General features: G+C 37.9%; 1 protein-coding gene across 1 annotated transcript; it reads right to left on the bottom strand.

Annotated features, from left to right (window-relative positions):
• Nucleotides 1-7,753: 7,753 nt before the first annotated feature.
• Nucleotides 7,754-16,366, bottom strand: LOC149086320 (uncharacterized). The gene is made up of 2 exons (XM_089232338.1): nucleotides 16,253-16,366; nucleotides 7,754-9,248 (listed from the first exon to the last, which is right to left on the bottom strand). The coding sequence occupies exon 2, from the start codon at nucleotides 9,232-9,234 to the stop codon at nucleotides 7,894-7,896; it is 1,341 nt and encodes a 446-aa protein (XP_089088464.1). The 5' UTR covers nucleotides 9,235-9,248; nucleotides 16,253-16,366; the 3' UTR covers nucleotides 7,754-7,893.
• Nucleotides 16,367-18,466: the final 2,100 nt, after the last annotated feature.

Below are 18,466 nucleotides of genomic sequence, written 5' to 3'. Positions count from 1 at the left end.
TATGAGATGTTATTGAGGACCTTGATCTTCTGGATCTCTTTTTCTTCATTCCATTTCGGACACTTTCTGTCAAATGCGGGGTGGTCGCCACCGCAATTGACGCACTTGAATGGTGAATTAGTGCAGTTGTCCGAAATGTGGTCCTTCTCACCGCATTTTGCGCAGGTGGGTTGACTGCGGCACGCCGTTCGTGAGTGACCGTATTTTTGGCAGTTAAAGCATCGAACAGGGTTAGGAATGTATGGCCGGATTTTGAGGTTATAATAACCTATTTTGATATCTTTCGGCAATGTTGGTGATGAGAATGTGAGAATTATGTTTCGTGTGGGAGCTGGATTGCCATCTTTGCGGCTCATAATATGTTTGGCAGATGTTACGCCTTGAGACGCCAGCTCTTGTGTTAGTTCTTCTTCATCCATGTTAATTAAGTTATTATCTGAAATGACACCATGTGAATAATTCAACGTGGGATGGATTTTGACTGTTATTGGAATGTCTCCGAGAGATGTGAGCTTTTGAATGAGTTCGGCTTGTTTGGGTGTGTTAGTTTCGATGAGAAGGTCTCCTGAACGAAGGGCCTTCACCGATTTTAAGGTACCAACTGTGCCATAGAGAGCTTTATCTATTACAAATGGTGATACTTTGGCCAGCGGTTTTTCGGCATCTGAAGAGTGCAGAAAGAAAAATGAGACAGTTGATGAATTTGAAGCAGTTACAGTGACATGTGTTTGGTTGGAAGCAGTTCTTTGACGATTTGGTGCATTTTGATTTTTTCCCATATTTGAATGGGTATTGTTCCACTCCCACCCACCATGGAGCCCTACGAGGGGACGCGCACACGTAACCGGTGAAAGTTAGAAGCAACGTCAGGTTAGGTGGGAGCTATACACCACCAAAGCTGGCGAGCAGACGCGTTCAAGATCCAAGATCGTCGTGAAGCAGCACCAACAAACCTCAACGACGTCCGGTAGGCCCGGCCCCTCTACCTGCCCAGTAGTGTAACCCCTTAAGCCACCGAGGCGACCACAGCCGATTGACCTGGACGGGGCTAATCCAAGCCTCCCGTTTCGGCTGAATCCGAGGCCAAAGCTAGCGCATCAGGCTAACCAGGATCCCCATCTCCAGGCTTACGGGTCTCCACGCACGGCAAACACGCAGGTAGACAGCGTCCCAGACAGAGCATACGCTAGAAGCAACGCCCCGTCTGGGAGGACCCCTCCCCGCCTAAGCGGGGTCCACAATGAGGGGTTGGACACAAGACATAAACATGTACAGGACAAAACAAGACGCAAGACAAATACTGTAAGTTGTGTAGAAAAAACATGTAATCTTGGCTATTGAAGGTGAAGTATATGAGCACAAATAAGCGATGACAATGACGTGTGATAGATTTAGCATTACCCAGGGTGCACCACGAGGAGGCCTATCACATTACACCCCTCACATCGTTGATGATTGTGCCATTGGTGTTTAAAATGGTGATGGGATGAGACTGATAATGACCATTGATTTTTCGGATCCGGTCCCAAATGAGTTTGGATGAAGTTGATGAATTAATTCCCGTCGTAAACCTTTGCCAGGACTCACTTTGAGCCTGGCGCCTGGTTCTTCTTGCTATCGCCTTTGCTTTTAAAAATGCCAACTTATTATCATGGGTAGGATACCGCTGGAACCTACTCCATGCTTTCTTTTGTGATTTAATCGTAAGACTACATTCGTGGTTCCACCAAGGTTTAGGAAATTTAGGAAGTTTCGAGGAGACTTTGGGTATTGTTTCATTGGCTGCTGAGATCATACAATTGGTCCCAAGGTCGACACAATGGTCGACGTCGGGTTGCGAAACCATATCCTCCGTGATTTCTGCCTTGACCGTGAAGTCAGCCCATCGGGCGGCCACAAGCTTCCACCGAGGAGGTCCCTCAGGTATGCTATGGCGTCGGTCGAGGCACTTAACCACTAGAGGAAAATGATTGCTCCCGTGGAGGTCTGGATCAACCGACCAGGACCAGTTGGGCAAGAGTGAAGGTGAGCATAACGATAAATCTATTGCAGTGAAACTATTGTTTGGGCATGGAAATGAGTGAAACTGCCATCATTCATGATGGCAAGGTCCATGTCGTCTAACCGCCGTTCTACCATTTCCCCACGAGGGGTGTTGCTGTTAGAACACCATATCATGTTATGTGCATTGAAGTCTCCAAGAAGAAGAAATGGTGGAGGTAATTGATCAATCAGATCTTCTAGATCTCTCTGTAAGATGGTGTCATTTGGTGGCAAATAAATGGAACAGATGGTAATTCTTAGGCCTGTAGAGATTTCCACCGCGATGGCTTGCAGGTTCGTGCGCAGCGTTAGAACGCGCGACGACACGTGATGTGGAACCAGCAGAGCAACACCGCGGTAGGCTCTACTCCCGTCATCAATACGGAACAGGGAATGTCGCCTGATGTTCCATGTCTCCGAGGGCTTCGTGAAAGTTTCCTGGAGTGCCACGCAAACAGGATGATAGCGATTGATCAAATCCTTGAGATCTTCGTGATTGGATCGATCTAAGACCACGAATGTTCCATTGAATAATGTTGGCCATAAATTTCAAATAGATGTAGACGGTCCAATTTCCGGCGAGTAGTACCGGATTCTGTAGGATTATCGAGATCCATGTCACCAATTCATTTGTCATCAAGAAGTGACATGTTTTGTAATGTAGGGTTCTTCTTTGCTCTCTGAATGGCTTTTCTTGAATATCCGGTCTTGAATAGTTTAATTTTAGATTTATTTCCACTATTGAATTTTGGCTTAGTAGCTGTAGTTACTTTGAATGTGTGCACTGTTGCTTTTCCTGCCTCTTCTTCGGAGGTAGTGGACTCCCTCCGAAATCCAGCAGAGCAACAGCAGCCACAACTATTACACGGTTGGTTAGATGATGATGTTTGAGTTGATGTATCAGCTATTGGTTCAGTCTGAGTTGTTACGGATGCTTTGGTGACATTGTTAGTCATATTAGCTGATGATGGATTTGTTACCATATTAGAATACGATCTATTACCTATTGGAGTTTGGTTAGAGGTTATACGACGGCGTGCTTCGATATATGAGATGTTATTGAGGACCTTGATCTTCTGGATCTCTTTTTCTTCATTCCATTTCGGATATTTCCTGTCATATGCGGGGTGGTCGCCACCGCAATTGACGCACTTGAATGGTGAATTAGTGCAGCTGTCCGAAATGTGGTCCCTCTCGCCGCACTTTGCGCAGGTGGGTTGACTACGGCACGCCATTCGTGAGTGACCGAATTTTTGGCAGTTGAAACATCTTACAAGGTTAGGTATGTATGGCCGGATATGGAGGTTATAGTAACCGATTTTGACATCTTTCGGCAATGTTGGGGATGAAAATGTCAGGATTATATTACGTGATGGAACTAGATTGCCATCTTTGCGGCTCTTGATATGTTTGGCAGATGTTACGCCTTGAGACGCTAGCTCCTGGGTTAGTTCATCTTCATCCATGTTAATTAAGTTAGGGTCTGAGATGACACCACGTGAATAATTCAGCGTGGGGTGGATTTTGATTGTTATGGGAATGTCCCCGAGAGATGTGAGCTTTTGAATGAGTTCGGCTTGTTTGGGAGTGTTAGTTTCGGCGAGGTGGTCTCCTGAACGGAGAGCCTTCACTGATTTCAGAGTTCCAACTGCGCCATAGCGAGCTTTGTCAATCAAGAATGGTGATACTTTTGACAGCTGTTTATTGGTATCAGAGCTATGCAAGAAGAAGAATGAGACAGATGACAGATTTGAAGAAGCGGTTTCTGTGACAATTGTTTCACTAAGTGCAGTTCTTTGACGTTTTGGTGCATTTTTTGTTTTTCCCATATTTGAATGGGTATTGTTCCACTCTCACCCACCATGCCCACCATGGAGTCCTACGAGGGGACGCGCACACGTAACCGGTGAAAGTTAGTAGCAACGTCAGGTTAGGTGGGAGCTATACACCACCAAAGCAGGCGAGCAGACGCGTTCAAGATCCAAGATCGTCGTGAAGCAGCACCAACAAACCTCAACGACGTCCGGCAGGCCCGGCCCCTCTACCTGCCCAGTAGTGTAACCCTTTCAGCCACCGAGGCGACCACAGCCGATTGACCTGGACGGGGCTAATCCAAGCCTCCCGTTTCGGCTGAATCCGAGGCCAAAGCTAGCGCATCAGGCTAACCAGGATCCCCATCTCCAGCCTTACGGGTCTCCACGTACGGCAAACACGCAGGTAGACAGCGTCCCGGATGGAGCATACGCTAGAAGCAATGCCCCATCTGGGAGGACCCCTCCCCGCCTGAGCGGGGCCCACAATGAGGGGTTGGACACAGAAGACAAACATGTACAGGACAAAACGAGACGCAAGACATGTACTGCAAGATGTGTAGAAATAAACATGTAATTTGGGCTATTGAAGGTGAAGTATATGAGCACAAAAAGCGATGACAATGACGTGTGATAGATTTGGCGTTACTCAGAGTGCACCACGAGGAGGCCTATCACATTACACCCCACCACGAGGAGGCCTATCACATTACACCCCAATACAGAAATGGCAATAATCAAACTTTGTCAATACATGAATGCAGGATACAATAATAATAAATATTCTATGATAATCTACCTGGATTTAAAACAAGCGTTTGATAATGTTGATCTAAATATATTAACACAGAAGTTGCATAAAGCTGGTGTTCGAGGAAGTATTCTGGAATGGTTCAAAACTTATTATTCTAGAAGGCAACAGGCAGTCGTCATCAATAAGCAAATAAGCTAATACCTACAAGTTCAAAAGGGTGTCCCTCAGGGATCAGTTTTGGGCCCTACATTATTTTTGATTTATATTAATGACTTCTGTTTGCTGAATCTAAATGGAAAACTTGTATCATTCGCTGATGATACAGCTGTTTACGCGGAAGATGACAACTTTGAGAACCTTATAGAAAAAACCGAAAGAGACCTCAGATATATTAATCAATGGATGACCAAAAACAAACTCAAATTAAACGTACACAAAACCCAGTATCAATGAATTAAAACAAGAAACATAAACTCCAATTTCGAGATCTCCATTAAAATTCCCACTTGCCAACAACAAACACAACAGAACTGCAATTGTCATGAAATAGAAAGAGTGCACCAATATGAATACCTAGGAGTTATTATACAGGACGATTTAAAATGGAACTTGCAATGTGATAAATTAACTAATAAAATCCGATTTTATATAGTTTTACTTTATAAATTAAAATTTTTAATAGATGGAGATTTTTTAAAGGACATTTTTTATGCATGGATTTATTCAATTATAACCTATGGATTATGTGCCTGGGGTGGGGCTTACCTAACCAATATTTCGAAATTAAATAACACTTACAACAAAGCAAGAACACTAATAATACAAACATGTAACACGTACGATAACAATATCAATTGCCATACATTGGACATTAGACAGGTATACATTTACAGACTTATAAATTTTGTGTTCAAAAACAATAACTGGTTAAAGAAGAAAACAAACAGAACTTCGGCAAGAATCAAACATGAATTTGAAGTCCCAAAAACAAATAAAAACCTTTTTCAAAAATGTTTCTTGTTTACTGCTCCAAAAATAATGAATTCATTTCAGTCGACAGCTCATAATTGTAACAATAAATATGATGCTTCCATAAACGCAAAAAGTGTACAAAATTACGAAAATATATTTTAGGATTGTTTTCATAAAATACAATATAAATAGTGACATCAATGGGAAATATTGGAATAATTTAATCATAACTGAAATAAACAAACATTTATTATGATGTCATGATACAAAAACCAAATAAGATAAATAATAAGAAAATAAAAATAAATAAAAAGGATATGTGTGTGTGTATATATATATATATATGTATATCTCTATGAGCATGTACGTAGTCATGTGAGTATGTATGTGTATATATGAAGGTTTTGTGAAACAAAAAGGAAAATTTATTTCATAGACTAATTATTTATACAAAAAATATCGTGATTCAACAATTTCAGATCTCACAATTCAAATTTTTAGTGTGCATAAATTTTTGAAATATTCATATACTATTACATAACATTTATTAACATAACGTACGGTACTTAGAAAAAAAAAATGGCGGCAAAATATAATAATTTAATCCATAGGGCTGCCTGGAAGGGCGTTATGTCCCTTGGGGTCCAATATCACTATTTATTGTGTTCATGTGTTGTTCTTTCTATGTGCTTTTGTTCTGTCTTTTATATGTATTTTGTGTTTGTTTTTTGCAAATAAAAAAAAAAAAAAAAATTCTACAGGTGAAATTTTTACTTTAGATTTCGATTTCCGTGTGATTCTGAATTATCCTTAATTTATGGACATGAGTGTATATATGATGTAATGGTGAAAGTGATAAAGAGCTATTATTTTTGTATAATCACCACCCATTTCTGTAAGTTTGATAAATTTTGCTCATATACCGTGAATCTATCACATTTGTAGATCATTATGCATAATCGTCAAGTATTTGTATTTGCATGGTTAATGAGTGTTCACATTATGTATGTAAGTGAAGCTAACATTACAAGACTAACAATAATTTTTATAATTTTAATTTAAATTAATTACCATGGCGAAATGAACATGGTACACTGTGCATGTATTGCATAGCTGCTTCCCGTTGTCAGATAATACATCAATATTAGAAATGGACATCACTTCTGTAATGTTGGCTTTTTTACATACACCGAAGCGTGTGAAAAAAAACCAATGCAGCAGCAGGTTAATAATGATTTTTAATTTATGTACAATTATATTTTGGCCGATTAGAGCTTTATCTCATTTTGTGGGAGAAGCTCAATTTTTTCTCTAAAGTTTTAAATTAGTAAAAAATTTCAAATCTACACGTTCCATATAATATGAAAAAAAGTTGTATTTACGACCCATCGATTATGATATTTATGGATTGAAAATCATGCATAATCACTGGTAAATGTAGCAAAATTTATCGAAATGATCTGATATTTAATCATTATTATCAACATATATGTGCTGCATGTAGACTCAAACACTGTTTTCAATCCCACACAACCTTCAAATAACTTTTTGATAACTTGAAAAGTCTGGCAAAATAAAAATGCATCTGTAATATTTATGGACGGGTGTTATTGCAGGTACCAATCATAAAAAAACTTAAGAATTTAAGTTATCTCACATGGAAGAAAAAATTGTTTACTAAGAAGTGGGTAGCCATTAGATCCTTAACTACGGAAGAAAAACGATTCTTAGTTAAGAAAAAGTAACAAAATTCCCTCTCAATTCTTAACTACAGATCAAATCCATAGTTAAGAAGTGCATTCTTATTAAGAATCAGGTGGTACATCCTCTGTACCATGAGGAAACAGGTTTCAACCCCACTAGCAGTGGTGGTAGGCGGAGGTTGGGTCTCTGCATTTTTCCAACTTGGAGATGCTTTCCCCCCATTTAAAAAGAGTCTCTCTGCAGAAAACGCAGACCCTCCAACATGATATTTGTTGTCCCAATTGTTAGGGACTGCAAATGCATAAATTTGTCAGATAAAGACATCTGTAGAAAACATTGTTCCAACGATTCAGCAAAAGTCAAATTGCTGATAAGTGTCGAATAGCGAAAACACAACACTTCTGAATTGCAAAACTTCTGACTCCCGCTATATGTAAATATTTCCTTACAAAGTACTGAACAAGACAAATCATTTTGTGAATGTAATTTTATTCGATGCGTGTAAAAATATTGATTAACATTCTATATGACAGAATTTTGATTTGCTGCTGGATATTTTCGATATACTAGAATATACAGTAATTTTTGAGCAGAATCGAAAGTCATTCGTTATTCATCCGCGAAAACCTCAGCTTCTTTCAAGGCACTTCCGTCATCGAGATTATCATCGTCTGATTCGATGAAATCGGCTTTTGAATGTTGCAACATGTGCCTGTGGTACCTGGAAAGAGTCTTGTAGATGGCGCCACATATCGGACACGTCTGTTCTTTAAAATCGGAAGAATTGTCTACGTGCGTTTGCAGGTGCAGTCTTAAGCCATTTGGGTGACGATACTTTTTCTCACACAAAACACATTTGTATGGCAACTCTCCCGTGTGAAATCTCATGTGCCGATGGCAGCTGACTCTGTATTTGAAAGTTTTGTCACAGAGCCCGCACTTGTACGACTTCTGACTGCTGTGGGTCATCCTGTGTTGCTTCAGGCAGTACAGGGACTTGAAGTTACCGCCGCAAGTTTGGCATTCGAATGGCCTGTCTTGCTGGTGAGTCAACTTGTGTTTTTTGAGAATGCTCAGTGACTTGAAAGCGAAGTTGCAGATTTCGCAACTGTATGGGCGTAATTCTGTGTGCATCAGCTGGTGCTGCTTGAGTTCGAAAGATGACTTGAAAGAAGTGTCGCAGAAAGAGCAGGAGTAAAACGCATTCTTCTTATGCACCAACATATGTCTCTTCAACTCGCTGCACTTCTTGTATTTGACATCACATTCCAAGCAATAAAATGGTCCGTCTTTATGGGTAAGCCAATGGGAAGTCAGGTCCTTGGCGGAATCGAACTTGTCTCTGCATATGGCACAATCAAAAGAGTTTTTGTTGAACTTGCGTGGTTGTAGCGACAAGTTGTGATCTGCGGATGATTCATTCACATGCTCCAACAAGTGGCTATCCAATGCCTTACTCGATTCCAACATAATCTCGCAAAAGGCACACTTGAACAAACCTTCCCTGGTGATTCTCTTCCCCTTTAGCTTACATTTTCGGCACCTGTGGACAGTGAGTTCTATGTTACTGAGTTTTCTCTGTTGTTGCTGGAGCAGATTAGGGTTGCATGTTACACATCCCAACATGCGAGAATGTGCTGTCGCTTTGTGCAGCATCAGGTTATAATTCAGCTTGTAGGCTTTGCCGCAGTATTCACATAGATGAGAGCGTTCTTCAGAATGAGTGAGTCTATGCTTCCTCAGAGACGAAGGGTCAGTGAAGCCCTTTTCACAGATACTGCAAACGTGTGGCCGTTCTCTGTGGGTAGTGATGTGTCTTTTCAGTGTTCTCACATCTGGGAATTTCTGGCCACAGAAGTAACACCGATGACCTCTTGATTTCTTTGGCCTCTCCGAGTCAGTTGCATCGATGTTCGATGAATTGATTTCTTCTGCGCTCACTGGCTCCATGTTGTGACAAATCACTGTGTATTAAAAACGGAAAAAAACAGGTATGTTAAAGGTGAGTAAATTCTATTATGACTTAACCAAATATGTATCTCGTACACATTCCTCTATGGAAATTCTAACAAATCGGCACATGCTAGAATGGGTGTTCTGAGTGTATGTGTGGCTCTAATGCATTTATGTTGTTGAGTATGCGCTTGTTTTATGTTCGTGTTGCCATCTGTCTCCCATTTTCTGAAGTAAAGATGGAAATGCTTGAATTTTCATGTTACGCCAGTATGATGTTGTACACCTTCCATAGAGAATTTTTCAAATGGGAGGTGGCTTGCATTTGCGCCTTAAAGCTGGAAAAGCGCAGAAAATCAATGTCAGTGTGGTGTGTGACCAAAGTGTCCACCACCACTTTGCCAGATTTGGACTTGGATCCTCAGGACGAGTCCAGCTTGAAGCCCACATGACCACACAGTGGCTAGTAAATTCTACTGCAATACAGAACAGGGTTGGGGTTTCGAACAGGAAAATACAGATTTTACTGTCCAAAACATCAAAAAAGTCAAATACGTGGAAACCAATAGATTTATTTTTTTATTAGAGAAGGGTTGGCCAACTTCTCACAGTTCAAGGGCCAACATAATGGTCGGCTGCAGCAGGGATGGCACTTCTGTGTATAAGCCATGCCAGTAAAATGGCATAGATTTGTATGTGCCATAATTAATATGATGAAATATGGTCATTAAAATTTTACCTTGGGAATTCACTTAAACTGATACATATTTGGACGAGTCTCAAGAAATTGGCCTAAATTGTGTCCCCAGCTGTTTACATTAAATATATTTGGCACAGAAATTGTTTTTTTCTCGTCACTCTTTATTTACAGGGTCTTTATAATTAAAGTTCCACTTTGAAATGGCCATAAATGGAAAACTACTGGACGAAATGTTATCAAACTTGGTAATAGTTTAAAGGAGGCCACAGGATTTAATTTTTCCCAATAAAGAGAAAAGTTCAAAAACTAACCACCAGTGGGAAATGGCGCTGTATATTGTTAAACGAAAAGTACTCGTAAGAATGAGAGCTCTGACAAGGAGGCTAAATTTTATAGCTGAAAAATCATCCAGCATAAAGTCCATTTGCATAATTCTAATTTGAATTCCTCCTGCTGTAAGCCATGCAGCCATTGCGATTTTGCATAATCCCGCAAACAATTTCGTTTATAATCCTTCTCTTCTCTTTTGTTGTGAGGTATACAGGGTGGCAGGGTTGGTAAAAAAACCAAAAAACCGGGTTTTTTTGGTTTAAACCGGCTTTTTTGTTTTAAATAGTATTAACATTAAAAACAATAAAATTTCCGAAAAATCAAACTTCTAATAATTAATTGAAATAAAATGGTTATTAATGTAATTAACACTATTCCCATTCTAATTAATCAGTAAATATTTCTTACATTTTAACAAAAACCAACTTTTGCAATTTAATTATTTTTTTGCTTAACTCAATGGATTACTGTTTGAAAATTCTTTCAATGTTATTAATCATAGTATATAAAGGTTTTTCTCCAGTTACTTTCAGTATGCTTAATTATAAAGCTATTTTGCAAAAAGTAATAAAAATTAGGTGAATATAATGTATTTAATGAAGCATAAATAATGCAGATTAATTAGCAATGATTTATACGATATACAGAGTGATTATAACTAAGGTTCTGATTTCAAAACACTGTAAAAAAAGAACGGTTGTCAAAATGACTTGAAAATTGACATGAATATTCCTGAAAAAATTCTATTTTATTTGATAAAGGGGGAAAAAATACTTGAAAATGTAAAATTAGAGACATCATCCAACATGTGGGAAAGTTGCTCGCAGAATGGAAACGATAGCCAGTCATGGCAAAATGATACCTTAATTATAGCATTGCGCGATTTCATAATTCATGGAAACATCACAAAAAACCTGAAGTAATTCAACAAATAACTACAATTTACTTAAGAAATGTTAAATATGTTTTCAACCTGAAGGGGAAAGCACAAAAATTTTTGTTCAACAACAGAATCGGAGTATGACATGGTCATGATGTAGATGTGCTTGCAATTCAGCTTTATTAAACCAAACGCCCCCCACCCCGCGTTAATATTCCTGAGGAACTTCTAGCATATAGGGAATGTGCTAGAGATTGCAATTCACCAAAGTTTCCAATCTGACCATTGTTTATAACATTTTGAGGTACCCCCCCCCCCCCACAGCCAGAAGTTGCAAGGGTTAAGGTGCATCCTATCAAAATGGGTCTTCATCAGCTGTTTTGCTGGTATTGCAATGTGCATCTTGATAGAAGTTCTATCCACACACTGATGCCGTGGAAGTGTTGAAATGATGTGGTTGCACAAAATAGATTATACTGCTGCCCAAGTACAGCATCATCTACTTGCACATTTTACACTACTTGCACTTTTTTCCCTTTTGCGAAAGAAACTTTCACTGCTTCAGGAGTATCCATGCAAATTTTCAAGTCATTCTGATCAGTACTTATTGTATAGTTTGGAATCAAAACTTAAATTATAATCACCCTGTATATAGCTGATTATTTTTCATAAATCTGTTACTACTATACAGTAGAACCTTGATTAACTGGGCTTAACAGTGTGTGTGTGAAAGTATAAAAAAAACAACTATTGAATATTAAGACTGGGAGATATACAGTAGGAGATGTGCTAGTTCTTATGGGAAAGAAAATGAAAATGTCTGTGAGGTAATGTAACTACTAGTACACTAGTCTTTGTCTTTTAGGGACAGCTGGTGTCTTTATTGGATTATAAAACCACCTGTGTGCCCCTAGAATGATGGTGTCACTACTATAGCTGCTTCTTTGTGAAGGGAAAAAGAAACCCTGTGAGATAATACACCACTACATTTAGATGTGTGATGCAATCCTTATTTATGAATTTGCTAAAGATATATAGAGCATCAGAATGTAGCCAAAGGTTAGAAAATGTTGTAAGAATGAGAAATTTTGGCTTTTGTATATAACTTTAAATAACTAAGATACTTCATATGAAATATATATATAATCTGGCCACTTTTATGAGACTTTTTGAAAAAAACCACTTATAAAATCTTATGCCATTTAAAGATATACCATCAGAATGTACCCCAAGGATATCAAATGTGGTAAAAATGAAACATTTTGGCTAATAATGAACCAATGTGATATTTTTCAAGGAAAAAAAATTATATTTAGGCAACTTTTTATTTGATTTTTTGAAAAAATCCACTTGGTTTAAACCAAACAACCCTGCAGGGTGGGTATAAATAAACTGACACTACTTAGACGAATGTAGTGCCCATTCTGATGAAACTTGGTACATGGGATATATGGACCATGGGGAAAATAAAGATTCAATATAAATAAAAGTTTGATTTTTGACCACCGGGTGAAAAAAAAAGGCACTTTTTATCACAGCTATCTCCCCCCCCCCCCCCATAGTCCAAATAATGCATTATTTATATATCTATAACATATACCAAGTTTCAATGAACTATGTCCATCACAGCGGGTGCTACACAGCTTGGAGTAGTGTCAGCATAGCTAAGCTGAGGAGTGTCAGTTGAATTATACTGATGCAGTCAAATCCTGTTTTAACAAATACTGTTATAGCGAAAAAAATCTAATTTTAACGAACACTTTTCTAATCCACCAGATAAGTTTACATAGGAAGAATTGCTAAAACCCGAGATTCCTTTATAACAAAATTTTGCTATAACGAAGTGATTTCTCCGGTCTCTTGGAGTTCGTTATAATGGGATCCGACTGTACTACTCTGACCTGTGTAGCGCATGCTGTGGTGGCCATAGTTCACTGAAACTTGGTATGTATGTTATTTGGGCCATGGGTGATAAAAAAGTGTTGCTTTTCATCTGGTGGTCAAAATTAAACAATTTTGTGATACTGAATCTTTATTTTCCCCAAGGTTCCTTATATCCTATATACCAAGTTTCATCCAAATACCTCAATCAGAATAGGAGCTACCAGTAGCTATCTGAGTAGTGTCAGTTTATTTATAACCACCCTGTATATAATTAAAAATTATTTTCACTTTATTGCGTGCTTAAGTTCAGAGAAATCTATTACTTCTGGAAAGCACGTTTTCAACGTTCTGAGTTTTTGTAAAAATGTCTGTTCTCGCATTAGGCAACCAGAAAAAAGGTGTTTGATCTCAACTGAAGGGGGAGGGAGGGGGGGGGGGTAAACAAAAAAATCGAAGTTTCTTGACTGCAACATCAAGCTACAGTAATGTTTCATCTAAAGACTTTGTATTGAAAGTCTATTATTCTAATTAATCAATTAGAAATCTGTTGTCCCCATAAAATTTACAGGGGGTGGGAAAGATACAAATAAAAATGTAATTTATAAAAATAAAATTATGCTGCTTTTGTCCGCAAGTGGAAAGTTGAAAATAAAATACCAAAATATATGGAAAATGTTGTGAGTGTCAAGCATAAATATCAAGTGGTGAAACAGAAGAAAAAGAATATTGAGAAAATTGAGAATATTCTTCTCTTCGAGGAGCATATTTGAGAATATTCTCTGGAAGGACTACTATTACGAATAACTTTAGAATATTATTCTTATTCTTGATGAGAATATTTTCCTGTTATTTATAATATAAATATATATAATACCCTTGAAAATATTCTGTGGAAAGAGCACTTTTACAAATTACTGGATAAATATTCTCATCTAAAATTATAAGAATTATTCTGAAGTTAGAGAATATTCTCTGGAAAGACTATTATTTATATCTCCCATGAAGGTGATTGTATAAGAATAGCTTCCTTTGTCAATCAACTTTGACTTTTGCACTTTATTTTGAACTTATTTCTGAAAATTTATCTAATTTTAAAATAATTTTTTTAAGGTTTTAATCTAAAGGTTTCTAAAATCTTTATAACCAAACTTTTAAAATCTCTCACCATGACCAGGAGAATATTCCCGAACTAAAAGTTGTCATATTGGGGGTGATTGTGTCAAAAATTGCTTTGTTGTAAATGTTTCAGGTAATGAAAACTGATTTATATTTCATAATATAAACAAGATTATTAAAACATTTATTTAAAAGAAAAATGAATATTCTCGATTATTCTCCAAATTTTACATCCAGGAGAATATTCTTGTTCTCTGAGAATATTCTCACTTAACATCTCTGAAGATATGAAACTAATTATTTTCTACAAGCATGTAGGCCTATTAGTTATACTTTAAATTGTATAATATTTTTTATACTCAGATTACTATTTTGAGCGGTAACTAATAATTTGTTTTAATATGTGTTCTTTATTGGAATATTAAATATTGTGCATCTCTTGGTGAGATATTTATCATTTAAATGTTGAAAAAATATTGTTTTTGAAACATATTTGGTATTATTTCACAACCAATGAGGTGAAATAACAAGCATTAATTATGTGTACTTTAACTAAATGGTAATTAATGCACATTTTTCAGTTTCTTCCACTGTCACGGAAGAAACCGAACCCTGCATGGGAGAGGTGTAAATTTTATTGCCCCACAGATTTTCCTCAGAAGCGGTCTTTAGCTTCCAACTAAGGTGCATATTTAGGGGCAACATATGAGGCTTTGGAACCTGGAAGCAGGTGCACTTCAGCCACCACTGATACCAGATTTCATGTATGTTCCCCTATGAACACGAGGCCCCTGGTTCTACAGGAAGTACTGCTGGATTCTCTGAAAGAAGTAGGTATATAATGCTATATTTTCCGATGGGGTGAAGAGATAAAGCTATTTTTTGTACAGCTCTATGAGCCTTTTTAACGACCTGTCAAATCCTATTTCACCGCAAGGTTGAGAATTACAGCCCGTTTACAAGCATTAAGTAGTTAACTAAATTTTAAGTTGCTGATTGTTCAAAAAAGTGTCCACACGATAAGTGATTGAGTAGATGCACATTGGATATTTATGGAGGCAAGCGTAACTGGCACATGTGCAGTTGCGCTTGCCTCAAATCAACTCAATCACTCAACAGGGAGAGAGATGCGCAACGCATGGGAATATAATAGTGATAATATTTTATATATATCTAGCTTTTGTAACAATGGATGAAGATTGTGTGGTGTGTGATCAGAGCCATATTATTACATTTTAATCCAAGTTAAAGAGGAGATGAATCAATGTAAGCCGAAAAGATTATGGGAGAGGACACAGTTATCTTCTGTGCACCCGATTCTTTCATTTTTTTAAAGTTCTTGGGAGTATGTGGAATGATGTTTATCTTCAACTCAACGTCAAAACTCTGGAGCTCCAGTATTTACAACATCCTCAATGAACTTCATTGTGGGGTGTCTTCAGACCACTTCGCCATTATTTTATATCCCAGAGATATTGAAACTTAAAAAAGTAGGAGATTGTGGAGTGTGAACTCATTCACGCCAAACAACCACGTGAGAGAGCAAAATGGCCCCTCCAAGAGATGCGTAGGTCTACTTAATGAAAAAAATAAAATTGTCTTTATTCACTAAATTACTCAAGCGCTTAACAACTAAACCTATGTAAACAGCCCTTATTGTCAGCATTCTTAAAATTCAGTTTACTTAATCACACTTAAAGCGTGTAAACGGGCCTTCACTGATATATCGGGTTAGTAGAAAATATATATAGTGAACTTGACCTGTTCACAGGGCAGGGCCCCCACAAACGTGGGTCTGATGGTTACCATCGCATTTTTTCCTTGCTATAGATTCATTATAATAAACCCCGTGAGAAATCTGGCTTTGGGGGGCATGGGGATCTAGTGCCCCTGACCAGGAAGGGAGCTGAGTTCACACTTTTTTCCGGCCAAAATAACGAGAGGGGGCGCCAAAATGTATACTGGTCTCGGGGTGACAGTAGATTTTCGTTTCTAGACCGTGATGAAACATACCTCAAAGTAAATTTCAGCCACGGTCTATAGACATTATTTTAAAAAAATATATTAACGTGATGATAAAAAATTGTGATCGTTGATTTACGGACCTTTAACAATTGCACTAGAGATTGACTTGGATGACCCGAATCATGAAATGCTGTGGGAAGTGATGTCGTATCAGGCATCTCTTGATCTTATATAACCCCAATACCAAAATAAACACTCGGCTCACTTCTTGCACGAGTCGAGGAGAAACTCCAAAACAAACTATACTTGAAAGAGTTTGTGACCATATGTCCCGTTTTTGTTTATTTAGGCCTTTCAAATTTAAAATATGAAGTTTTTTTATTTTATAGAATAAAAATTACCATTGATCAGCCGTGAACTAATTTCAATATTCATCAATTCTGAACAGTTTTCATTGATAACAGATCTGTTGGATTGTCTTCCCAATCAGATAGAAAATGGAGAATCTGTGCTGCTATCTAGTGACAGATTGACACACTTCGGTTATGCACAACGTTGTTAGATGGCAGTACGAGCTCTATCCGAAAATTTTGGCGCGGGAATTTCAAACCAAGTAGGTCAGACCAGGGGCGTAGCCAGAAATTCCATTCGGGGGACCAAAGTGATAGAACAATAGATTTGGCCATCTTTTTCCGGTCATTTTCACACATTTCGAGGGGACCAGACTGCCAAGTCCCCCCTTGGGTCAGACATTCTAATTTTTTGTCATTTTAGTCACCTTCCAACATTTTTTGAAATTTCTACCTTTCACCCTTATTTACGGGTTTTTTTTTTGTTTCCTGGGGGAAAAATTGCACCCTGAAATAAGTGTTTATCTCGTGTTTTCTCTCCCACCCCCCAAATAAATATTTACACAATTTCAAGAAATCATCTAGCAAAAACATGCTGTGCCCATGGCTCTCACAACAGCATCATATATGAGCCCTAAGGCATGGTCCCCTTAAGAGTGGGACTGATAGAGCTCCAGCTCTGAAGGGAGATTATCTTTTTCTTTCACTGTAAATTCACCATAGAGGGGTCATGCCTTCAGAAAAAGTAATATCCCGAGGGCCTCCTACCTGGCTGGAAGTACAATCCCAGCAATTTTCATTTTTTTTAAGACATAGCACAACATAAAGATCCCTATCATAGAGACCCCGGAAGGACCTATGACTCAGAGCTGAACAAATCCAACTGCCAGACATACCAGAGGACATGCAAAAATTTTGACCAGTCATGTTTCAACCACATGCGCAATGTTAGTATATACAACAGATTAAGGCATATAAATTTTTAGACTCGTTCAGCCCTCCCATGCGTTGATGGCCCTGGAAGAAAGATTGAGAACCTTATCTTTCCTCAAAAAATAAAAAAAGTAAGCGAAACAACACTCAATACCCGATTTCTTAACAAATAGGCCTACACTCCAGTTAAAAGCATCCCCTCAAAAACATTCTTTAAGGGAACTGCACACATATTGAAAGCAGCTATTTTGTATCGGAAATGACTAAATTCATTGCTGGAATTGTGGCACTATCTAATGTAAACACAAATAGGTGAGACTTTGCTGAGGGAGTGCATCCTCATTTCCATGTCATGTAAATTGATAACCAGGGCTGGACAAGTGCCAGGCCGCCCATGGCAACTAAAATTTTTTTTTGCATAGTTACTAAATTGCAGGCTGAGAGCAGCACGAAATGTTTGGAATTTATAGCAACATATCTGCTGACATATGAAAGAGGGTCATTATGCTCTTAAAAAGTCAAAAGAAGCAATATTTTGGACCTTTTTCTTCGGGTTAAAATTTTTATGGCACCTTGTTTTTTTTTGCGATTTGTCCACCATTGTTGGTAGCCCTAGTATATCCACACAGCAGAGATAAAAATGTGTTGCTCAACATTTCATTGATGACGATATAAACGAACACATTTCAATGTATTTCTATTAAATGAATGAATAAATTTAGATTTCACAAATTTGTTCGTTCATACATGTAGTAAAGTAATTACAAAAAGAAAAAGTTTAAGAATACAGATGCGTAAAGAGACATGTGAATCCATATAAGGGATTAATATCTTGTATTTCGATCAAAATATATGATGGATGAATCATCTATTTTTTCCCCTTTAATTACGATTTACTGCAAATAGTTTCAAAGCCTCTCATTGAATTGAGAATAAATGATACCGTAACTTTAATAAAATTCTTTATTTACCTCAAGGGTGTTCAACATTTAGAAGAGTATGGGCCACTTAAGTGATCAGGAAATGTGCTGCAAGTAATTCAAGTGATATGGAATTGTACTCTGAATGGGG

This window comes from Pholcus phalangioides, unplaced genomic scaffold, assembly GCF_987345545.1.
Source record: "Pholcus phalangioides strain wild (caught in Gottingen) unplaced genomic scaffold, Ppha-v1.0 ptg000005l_1, whole genome shotgun sequence".
Classification (NCBI taxonomy): Eukaryota; Metazoa; Arthropoda; class Arachnida; order Araneae; family Pholcidae; genus Pholcus; species Pholcus phalangioides.
This window is presented reverse-complemented; position numbering and strand designations above follow the sequence as displayed.

Bases quoted from the DNA above. Each gene is read 5' to 3' on its own strand.
- LOC149086320 (XM_089232338.1), bottom strand. From the start codon at position 9,234: ATGGAGCCAGTGAGCGCAGAAGAAATCAATTCATCGAACATCGATGCA.